This window comes from Ziziphus jujuba, chromosome 6 (assembly GCF_031755915.1).
Source record: "Ziziphus jujuba cultivar Dongzao chromosome 6, ASM3175591v1".
NCBI lineage: Eukaryota > Viridiplantae > Streptophyta > Magnoliopsida > Rosales > Rhamnaceae > Ziziphus > Ziziphus jujuba.
In genome coordinates, this window is record NC_083384.1 from 21,483,619 (window position 1) to 21,494,947 (window position 11,329).

Here is an 11,329-nt window from a genome sequence, read left to right on the forward strand (position 1 = left end):
TTTTCTTTTCTATTTTTTAATTAATCGTTTATTATTTTCAATTTTTAAAAACATGTATAAAATTGGGGGAAACCATAAGATGTGATTAATCTTTGTCGCCGCGCATAGTAGGCATGTTCCTATGAATTTTATACTAATCAATATTTTTGTTTATTTCCCCATATAATAATCTTACATGAATTTCATTCATTGACATGGACTGTCTTAGCTTTTCATACAACTTCATTATGCAAATAAAATATATAATAAAAAATTGTGGATTAAACTGAAAGTCTCCAAACCGAAAAACTAAGAAGAAATCAGCAATAAACAATAGAGGAAAGAGTCCTACCAAACATGGCCCATGTGGCTTGATTAGTAGATGTCTAAAACTCCACCCCACCCTTTTTAAATTGCAAATTCAATGAACTATAGGACAAGCATCGAGTGGGTGTAGTAATATTTTAACCACAAATATGTATATATAATAATAATAATTAAACTTTATATATATTAAAAAAAACAAAAACAAAAAAAAAAACTCCAATCTCAAATATTTTTTATGTTCAGAAATAATGTTTGCTTTTAAAGTAAGAGGAGAATGACGCGTTACGTGTTTGGTGTAACACATGCAAGAGAAGGAGAATTACGAGACAGGGCATGGCAGATATCAATCAAACCATGTTATATTAGTAGCCTGTAAGATAATCAAAAGACTACTAACAAAATATAAATTAATAAAAATTGTGTAATGTATTTGTTTGTCTACTAAGAAACCACGAGTCTTTGGTTTTTGCCAAACAATTTCTTCTGTTTTTTGGCAAATGTGTGTTTTTGTGAGCAACAAAAGTGCATGGCAATTGCAAATTTTTATATCTCGTTGATGATGAAAACAATTACAAAACATTGCAATTTTTCTCATGAGAAACTGTACAATTGCTGACTACATTGGAGATTGAGACAAACAAAGTGACTGAGAAAGAAAAAAGCAATAAAAATAGACAATTTTCTGCTCTAGTTGACAGAGACAAATAGACTTTTTGATACCAAGGTTCTGTTACTGCATCAAAAATGAAATGATCTTCGAACCAATCAATCATGCCTATCCAACAACATATATGCTTGGCAAGAAGATTGAATTCTTACCAAACCGAAGATTATGACTCGGTTTGATAAATTTGATTAGTGGTGATTTCATGGAATTATCTACAACACAACCGGTATCTTTTAAGTAGCCATTGCACAAAAATTCCAAAACAATAATAATTACGAGAGCAGCAGTTCAGGAACTACCCATTTATGTAGTTTTATATTGTCATTGAGTGATTAAAAAAGGAAAAACCTATGCTTTAGCAACTAAGAGGATTAAGACCAATCAAACACCACTTCAGCTGCACCTAAAAATTGGAACTGCGTTCATTTCATTGAATTATCTACAAGCAGTATCTTTTGAGTTGCTATTGCCCAAAATTCCAAAACAATAATAATAGAAAGAGAGAAGCAATTTAAAAACTACCCATTTATGTAGTTTTATCTTGCCATTGAATGAAATTTTTTTTTTATTTAAAAAAAAAATATATATATATATATATATATATATATAGATATATATATTTTAGCAACTACAAGGCTTAAGACCAACTAAACACCACCTCCAGGTGCAACTAACACCAAGAATTCTATACAAGCAAAGATCACGTCAAGTCATCACTGATAAGCAAGCAATTTGATGAAATCAAGTTGCTCACTTTCATATTTGTGTTAAATTTGCTGATTTGCAACAACCCATTGATACAATTTATTCCTAGTGTTAAATTATCACTTCTCCTAAAAGCTTAGCTAGGCTATCATGGTCCATACAAGTGTTAATTCTATTTAATTGACGGTGATGTGACTTGAACCTAAGTCATTAGGATTTAGAACTTCTATAACATGTTAAATTATTAAGCTATTAAGATGTGGATTTATTATGTATATAAGCTTTGTCAACACCTAGAAACAAAGACAAAGCTTACTTGATGACTGCTTGAATCTTGGGAACTGACAAAACTTCTCTGTTTTTGTGCAACCAAGTAAAAACACAGAAAACTAACAAGTAACATACATAGTAATGGCCTAATTGAAGTCGAAAGGATTGTATGAATATGTCTACTGCTCCAATTTCAGTTTCCAAGTCAATGGCAAATTTCTTTCAGACTTGGAACATTTCAAAGGGAGTAAGAAGTTCACGAACATGGAATATTCTAGAATTAAAGTGAGAGAAATAACTGTGCAATTTGCCTAAGGCACTCTAAATACTGAAAGAAAGAGCAATTAATAGTTGAGCGGAAAGAAAGAGCAGTTAATAGTTGAGCTTTTGAGATGTAGATCAACTTTGGTGATATCACTAAGTGAAATTCCTCAATACTCAATGCACATTGTAGGCCAGGCAGCCAGCCATGGTTAATGAATATCAGAGGCATCTGGTGTAAAGTCAATAGTGATACTGAAATCAAGGGGAAATCTTTCTAATAGCTAAATTCTAAACCAAGATGATATGTGTCTTTTAGCAACTTAAGAGACAAAACAATGCCCTCCACTTGAGTAATGTTTTTATGGAACCTAACATGGTTTGTCAGTCTTCTCTTACCTCAAAAACAACCAACGTATGTTTTTTAAAAACCTACTACTATTTAAGTTATACAAGTTGAAATAAACGAAATTTTACTAGGTCTAAATTTCATTTCTTTGCTCATCATAATGTAAGAGTTAGAATTCATACATTAAATTAGCAAGCAAATGAAATAAGATTACAAAACCACAGAATGATTATAATATTATTGTTTGTAACCAATTATAATATAATTGTTTGTAACCAATAATCACCACCTTCACCAGAAACATCCACATTTCCCCATTAAAAACATCGAAGTACAATAATAATAGTATGCATATCCAAAAGAAAAAGGCTCTACTGGAATTTCCTTGTTAGATGTTTTGTCTCAAGGAAAATGCTAGATTATCTAGACTAGATGGACAATAAGCAAAGGAGACTCACAATCATGATAATTCACAAAGATTAAAGTCACATCAGAGGTGCCAAGAACACAGTTCAACATTTATTTACTTAAATAACAGATTAGAGTAAATTGGAACCTCTGGGATAAATTGTGAGTTGCTAAAAACCAACCTCCTTGCTTTGTCAAATGGCTGCTGCTCCTCAGCATCTCCAAGCTGAAGCTGAGATGAGCTCTCGACGCTGCCAGTACAGCACTAGTGAAGCTTGCCGCTTCTCAACATGAAATCCCCTCGCCGGAGTCCTCTTCACCACACATTCTGCCTGAGTTTCAGTAAAGTTGCTAAACGTTAAAGGGGTGAAACCAGCCGAGGCAAAGAGCGTTTTCCAAAGGGGCATCTTATCCGGGGCTCGAAGACGCCCCAATACGGTGCTCTCAATGCTTGGCTGGAGCAGGAACCTCTCAATCTTGTTCAGAGCATCTGAAGGCACATTAACGGCATCCAACGATTCCAGCAGAATTATATAGGATTGGAGAGCCTGAAGTATGTGTTGCGGGAAAGGGAGATCAAATCTATCACAACCCCGGTCCAAAGATACCACGATTCTCGGGGAAAGCTGCTTTATAAAGCGAAGCAGATTAGGCAAAGCCGCTGGTTGACTCGAAGAAGACCAGATAGGAAAATTTACCGCAACAGCTTCATTTTCATTTGTTTGGAACACAGACAGGGTGTAGGAGGTTTGCTCCAAAATATCAAAGTTACAAACTTCAAGCTCAAAAGATATACCAATTTCATTGGCAAACTGTGTAAGATTTTCTTTCATTAGACCAAGCTCGACCGGATGGTGGGTGGAGGGAGAGGCAAAGGCAGTGATTTTCAATGATGGGGTGCCTCTATTCCTCAATGGAAGCTCCTGCATAAAAGAAGCCCATTGAGCACCAAACCCAATATCAAAATCTACGATGTGAATTCGATTCGCATCATCCACTGCTTCGAGGAGAGCCTGGTTGCAGGTAAAGTTGACGAATTGAATAAGTGGGGAGACCTCGGAGAAGACCTTATAAGCGCCCATTTTGAAGATAACATCGAAAGGGGTCGGGGTTCTGGGCGGAGGGGAGGTGACTGGGTTGTTCAAGAGGAGGAGCAATTGCAAAGCCTCCTTGAAGTAGAAAGCAGCCCTGTGGAGAGGTTTTCCAACAGGGGAGAGCTGGTGATTGAGCCGCGCCAATATCCCTTGCGCGTGTGAGAAATTCCCAGTCCCTACCAGCTCTGCGGCCTTGTCGAGCTGGTCGAGCAAAGCATGTTGTTGTTGCTGATGGTGCTGGTGTTGGTGGGCCGCCAATTCTTCACTAGGTCCAACCATTTTCTGCTTGGGTACCATCAATGGCTTCCGCTGATGATGATGCTGAGGAAGAAACTGCATGCCCTGAGGAAAACCCAGATGTTGTTGTTGTTTCCTAAGCATGAACTCGTGACCCGGATCAGGAAATGGAACTTTTGATATCTGAGAACCAGGGTCCACACCGCCGGAGTTGTGGCGCTTCGGTTGGGGCTGAAGCAGGTGCTGTTCTAATGGCAGAAAAAAGTTGGGATTCTGAGGGAGATGCGGCTGCTGCTGTTGGTTCATCAACAACTGTGGATTCAGAATCTGCGGCTTCTCATCTGGGCTTTCAAAATCTTGTTGCTGCGGCTGATAAACCATTCCGGGAGGCAAAGAAACCGAAAGAGGAAGACCGAAAGCCGAATTTGATAGAATGGGGTTTTGCATATTACAATTGCCGTTGTTGTTGCTGCCCAACCCAATGTTTGTAACCTTGTAATTAAGTCCTCCAGAAGAGCTTGGCGCAATCGAACCAATCTTTCCACTTCCATTGTTGTTGTTGTTTGCCGACCCAGAACCAGGAAAACCCAAATTCGGATTAATGCCAGCCATCAGACTACCAGTACCGGAAACGCCTCCCAAGGCACCGCCGATGTGGTCGAATCCCGTGCCCTGATCGACGACTCCCAAGCCGGCATTGCCGTCAAACTCGAGAGGATTGTTTCCACCCTGCAAAAGCTGCTTCAAGCAAAACGACGGGTCATCAACGTCGCCCGCGATCCACCGGAGAAGCGACTGGTCTTGTCCAGGCGAAGCCGCCGTTTCGGACAACATGGTCTCCCAATCCTCCAACCCAAGTCCACATCTTTCGCCTCCTGACCCGGTAACAGCCTCTAGTCCGCTAGGAATCGGCTGGAGCTCCGATGCCCACTCGTTTTTCCGTGAAGCCCCGGTGCTGGGCTCCGTTACTGGCGCGGCTGGTGTATGCGGCGGAAGTCCCGCCGCCACGCCGCCGGTGTTGTCTGTTGAACCGCCGTCGCCGCCTCCAACTCCTCCTCCACCACCACCACCTCCGAAAGACGAAGACAGAGTCGATGCCGATGTGGGAGGACTCGGGCTTCTTCTCATATGAAGAACAGAAGTAGGTTCGTTGGTTGCAAAGCTACAAAGCTCTTGTTTCTTCCACTTATCTCCGGCACAAATCGAAGGGAAGCCTCCGGCTTCTGCTGCTGCTGCTGCGGCTGCGGCTGCAATTTCTAAAACCCCCTTCCCCTGCTGCCAATGAAAGGGCATCCCTCTCATACCCAGAATCCAAAACCTCTTCGAAGATCAAACACTGCACGAGATTCGTAAAGGGGAAGAACAGGAACAAGAACAAGAAGAAGATGAAGAATCTTTGATTCAAGTCTGTGTTCCTCAGTAGCTTTAAACCCACCATCTCTCCTTGCATGCCATCAATCCCTCAGCTCAAAAGAAAACAAACCCATTTCACAAAAATGAAAAAGAAAAAAAAAAATATATATATATATATATACACACATATACTAATCCTTCAAACTATTTCTCATCCAGTTTTTCCTCTTCCCTCTTTGTTTTACAATATCTATTCCTTCCCATAACACCACCATTTCTGCTCCATATCTCTCTCTCTTTCTTTCACTAGTCTCTCTACAAAAAGCTGGCTCCTTTTTGGCTCTAAACCTCCTCTTCCTCCCCTCCTTCTAATCTCTTTCTTTCTACCCTTGTGTCGTAGCAGTAGCCTCTGCCCTTCTCTGCTCTGCCACGGATGCGTGCATCGTAAAAAAGGTAATAAAGTGCCCACCTCTCTTCTCCGTCTCTCTCTCTAGTCCCTATCTCTTTCTCTCTCTTCTTTTTTTTTTTTTTTTTGCCACTCAATAAAATTTTGCTCTTTTATTTCCCAACCCACTCCCGTCCCTCTCTCTCTATCTCTCTCTCCCCTACTGCCGGGTTTCTGTCACCCCTCATAGTGGTATACTGTATTGTCTTTCGCTTATTTTGACAATATAAAAATGGGCACTCAATTTCTTGATTTATTGGGCACCCAAACTATTGATTTACAATACATACCCTGTCAGACCCTGCATGAAAGATGCGATTTGAGCAAAAGAAGGAGTGCCCAAAATAAAATGAATATTTTATTAGTTATCCTTCTCTGTGAACTCGTTAGACTGGGGCTGTAATAAAAAAGCAAAACGCCAAAAAGGGCAGGGAGTCACTTGTCACCATATGCCGAAATTGCCCATGGGTTATAAACTTTATTACGTAGAGAGAGGTTTCATTTCCTCAGCAGTCATTCTCGCTGCAATTTCGAACGCTTTTTTGTCTTGTAATTGTACCTTTTGGCTCTGGGTTTTTGAAGGCTCTGCTGCTCTCATTTCAAAGACAATTGCCCATGAACCTGATTGTACGAATTACTTTGAAAGCAAAAGTTCGAAACCATCACTAGAATTCTAGAGAAATTATGACTCTTAGAGAAAAGAAGCAAATATGAAGAATATAGGAGGACTTCTTTCTGGCCATCATGCTTTGAAAAATTACACATGGGTAGCCCCATATGAGAACAACAATTTTTTTATTAGATTGTAAAATTTTTGTAATATTCATCTCAAACGTTATATAGCTCATGGGTTTAGGAGAGTGATCGTCCAAAAAAAATAAAAAAGGTCTAGTAGAGTGAACGATGAGGGAAACAATGAGATGATAATGTTCATTCCAGATCCATTAAGTAGTGTTAAATTTAATTATGTTCAAAATTAGATATTAATTTTTAGGATTAATATCCACTAACTTGTTCAAACTATATATATATATATATATTTTTTTTTTTTTTTTTTCTATTTTGCTTCCCAAATTTTATAAGCCATCAGATTGCGCCTTAAAATTAGATAATTAATTTTTAGGATTAATATCCACTAAATTCTTCAAACTATATATATATTTCTATTTTGCTTCCCAAATTTTCTAAGTCATCATATTGCGCCTTAAGCTTTTTTTAAGCTGAGAAACAATTTTTGTAGCGTTTCAATCAAACTTTGTAGCTCATGGGTTTAGTAGAGTGATCGTCCCGGGAAAAAAGAATATGGTTTAGTAAAGTGAATGATGAGAGATACAATGGCAATATTCATTCTAGATCAATTAAATAGTTTTATATTTATATTCAAAATTAGATAATTAATTTTAGGATTAATATCCATTAAATTCTTCAAACTATTTTTGTTTTTCATTTTGCCTCCTAATTTTTTAAGTCATCAATATTGCACCTTAAAACTTTTGTTTTTTTTTTTTTTTTTGGGTCCATTTTACTTTAACTGCTAACATACATCCAAATTTTGGATAAAAATTCATCATAAGGGTATTTAGGAAAATGATTGTTTTCATAGGTGAATTTCATTTATACTCCTTAATTTTATAATAATTATATTTAAATATCATATTTTTTGAAAAATTATCAATAATCCCTATTTAGTTTTATATATAATTTTACTATAAAAAATATTAAGTTCATTTCGTAAAGTGAAAATTCAACATCAAACATTATTTTAGGAGGATTAGTTTTGCTCCAGAGCATATATGTTTTCAAAAAATATGCTTACATAGTGGATTTGTTTACTTTGGTGCAAAACTGACCTTATCAAAATAATATTTGGCATTACATTCTCATCTTATAAGGTGAACTTAGTTTTTCTATAGCAAAATCAATTTTCTATTTTTGTTTGAATAGAATCATATGTCAATTCATTTAATTTATTTTTATAGTTAAACACCAACACAAGATTAAAAATTCATAATTTCATGATTAAATAATATAATAAAAATAAAATTGTAGCCTTTAGCTATTAAAGTTGACCAATGAAAATTGGGGTATAAATGATGATTTTTTCAAAAGGATGCATTCTAATTGCAATTAGGGCAAAAGTGAAATAGTCTAATAGGGTGTTTGAATAATGGCAAAGTTAGTGGAAATGTAAAATTTACTAGAAAAGTAAAATTTTTTTTTGTTTGGATAATTTTTAAAATGAGGAATTTGTGGACCCCTGCAGAAAATAAATCTTACAATGTGGAAAACTAAGATGAAAAGTGAATCTTCCAAAAGATGTGTCATTTTAAAACTTCCTAAGAAATCAGTATCACGTATTTTTTCAAATACAATTTTACCATTTAATTTTAATACACAAACTTATTTAATTACTTGTAAGTCCTATTTTCTTCTATAATCAACCAAACACTATAAAAAAAACTTAAGAAAACTTATTTTTGGACTAATTATTGGGAATCAGTTTCCTTCAATATTTTTTTTTTTTTACTAAACAGGTCATAAATGAAATCTTCCTTTGCCCCCTCTAATTAAAAAAAAAGAACAAAAAATGTTGTAGTTCATTACATTTATTCAATATTTATAGCTTTTCTCAATTAACAATCAAAAAGTCATATTTATCTTTTTAATAAAATTTTCTTTTTCCAAAGATCTACTTTCAAAAACTCTACATATAAAAGTTTAGTTTCATTAACTATACCAAACAAATACTAAATCTAATTTGGACATATGAAATAAAACACAAATAAAATATTTTGAATAATATTTTATACTAGAATAAATCTCATTTAAATGCCTTTAATTTTTCCATAATTACATTCACACTCAAGTTTTTGAAAAATCATTATTGACCTCCCTTCAATTTTTTTATATTTATTAAAATAAACTTATTTGTTAATTTATTCCAATTAAAGACCAAAAAAATTTAAAAATCAGCATTTAATGATTGAATTTAAAAATGTATAAAATGACTTTTAACTGTTAAAATTAATTGCTAAAAACTAAAAAATGAGCTTTAAATGATGATTTTTCAAAATATAATATCAAACTGTAATTGAGAAAAAACCAAAAGGTTCCAATGAAATTTTCTCTTTATATTAAAATTAAAATGTTTTGTGCGCAAAACAAATGAGAAATACGATAACAATTTATAAGGTATTATATCATTTTCGTAATTAAAATAATAAAATAATATTATTGTCCACTTTCCGTTTTAATTCCATTCAAAATAGTCAAACTTATAGAAAATGTTTAAATTAAAGTTCAATCTCCTTTTATGAGCTGTCTGCAATCTCTTGATAATTTGAAACTTAAGAACAAAAGTTTTGTGAACAGAATTATAGAAATCCAATCTTTTTCATTTATTTATTTATTTATTTATTTATTTTTTTTTTTTTGAGAATTCAAACCAAAACAAAGTGGAAATTATAAAGAAAAGATGTTAAAACAAAACATTGCATTTAAGGGTAAATGAAAAAAAATCAAAAAATAAAAGAAACTTGGGTCAATTACACCTTAGGACCGTAAACTATTACATTTTTGCATTTTTTACCCAAATTTTAAAAACCCATGATATTGCTCCATTAACTATTATTTTCTTATCAAAGTCCAATCACGCATTTTCGTTTAATGAATTTGGTAAAATTAGGTAAAACTGAAATAAAACAAAATAAAATAATTTTCTAATAAAATTGGACAGTTATACACTGTTAATTTTATTAAATTCATTTGTTTTATAATTAGATAAAAGTGACAACACAAAAATTTGTTCAAAAAACTATGTGAGACTATTTATTGTTTGGAAGATAAAGTACTAAGTGTATAATAGTTAAAGGGGCCTAAGTATACTTAACCAAAAAAAAAAAAAAATCTTTAATGAAGAGGACTAAATCAATACATACCAAGAGATATTCACAAGCCTTTTTCTAAAAAGAAAAATAAAAAATCAATCCAATACAAAAATAAAAAAGCTAATTAAGAGACTGCCTGTGGGACGTTGTTTTGCAAAATAGTTTTTCCTTTCACAAGTTGAAAAATGATAAAGAACAACAAGATCCATCTTGGAAACCCTCTCCAAAACTTCTAAGTGGTCCCATCTAGAAAGTTCTACTGGACAATTATAGAGAAAAACACAATGTAATCTCATCTGCTTATAGACAAATAAACACATGCAATCGTCAAATAATACCTCAATGTATAAAGATAGAACCACAACAGAATATAAGTCCTTAACAAAAGTTAACATCTCTAGTCTGTTATACTATAGACTACTACAACACATATATGCTAAGGTCACTATTGTATCCAATATTTAGTTTAAGGTATTCTAAAAGTATTTGAAAAATGAAGCAATGCAACTGATGCAAATAAATTTAGGAAAAATAAAGATAAATAAGGAAAGATAAATATTGCTGTGGCTATGGATAAATACAAAACAGCAAGTGATGTACAAGGTAGATTGCCTGCTAATTGCATGGACCTGGAGGAACGAATTAAAAACAAATAAAACGTGAGATAAATGTATTACAGTAAGTGGCATAATACAATGGAAAAATAATATTTTATTTTTGTAAATTTTTCTTTCAAGACCTTTCGTTCTACTCTTTTGAAAGACTTTTCGTTTAAAATTCATTTTACAAAACCCAACTTATCCCACAAATCAATATTATAAAAGCGATACTTAAATAGTATAAGTTAATGTCCATTAAAAATATTAAAAACTGAATCAACTATGATATAAATATTGAGCATAAAATAATATAAACATAATTTCATAAAATAATTATGAAGAGTATAGTAAAATCGTAAATATCAGAAAATCAACAATACACTCAGAAACATAAACAATATACCATACAATATACTTAGTGTTGTAAAATGGTACATAATATCCTAAAACACCACTGGACAGTAAAAGGAAAAGGAACCTATCATCTTATGACCTTTAATATCCTAAATATATCGTGGCAATACAAACTTGTAGGATAAATCCATCTCACGACCTTTAGTATATGAAAAGTATCATGACAATAATGAACTTATAAGATGAACTCATCTCACAATCTTTAATGTATTATAAGCATCGTGGAAAACTTGTGCTCTATAATATAATAGTAAATACAGACATTGGTACTATATGATATTTCAACATCATAAACAATTATTTCAATATCATAACAGTGCCAATTAAAATAACA

General features: G+C 33.8%; 1 protein-coding gene across 1 annotated transcript; it reads right to left on the reverse strand.

Moving 5' to 3' along the window:
* Positions 1–2,784: 2,784 nt before the first annotated feature.
* On the reverse strand, positions 2,785–6,244 carry LOC125420392 (scarecrow-like protein 22). Its single transcript, XM_048467018.2, has one exon. It carries the CDS (start codon positions 5,597–5,599, stop codon positions 3,179–3,181), a length of 2,421 nt encoding a protein of 806 aa, XP_048322975.2. The 5' UTR covers positions 5,600–6,244; the 3' UTR covers positions 2,785–3,178.
* Positions 6,245–11,329: the final 5,085 nt, after the last annotated feature.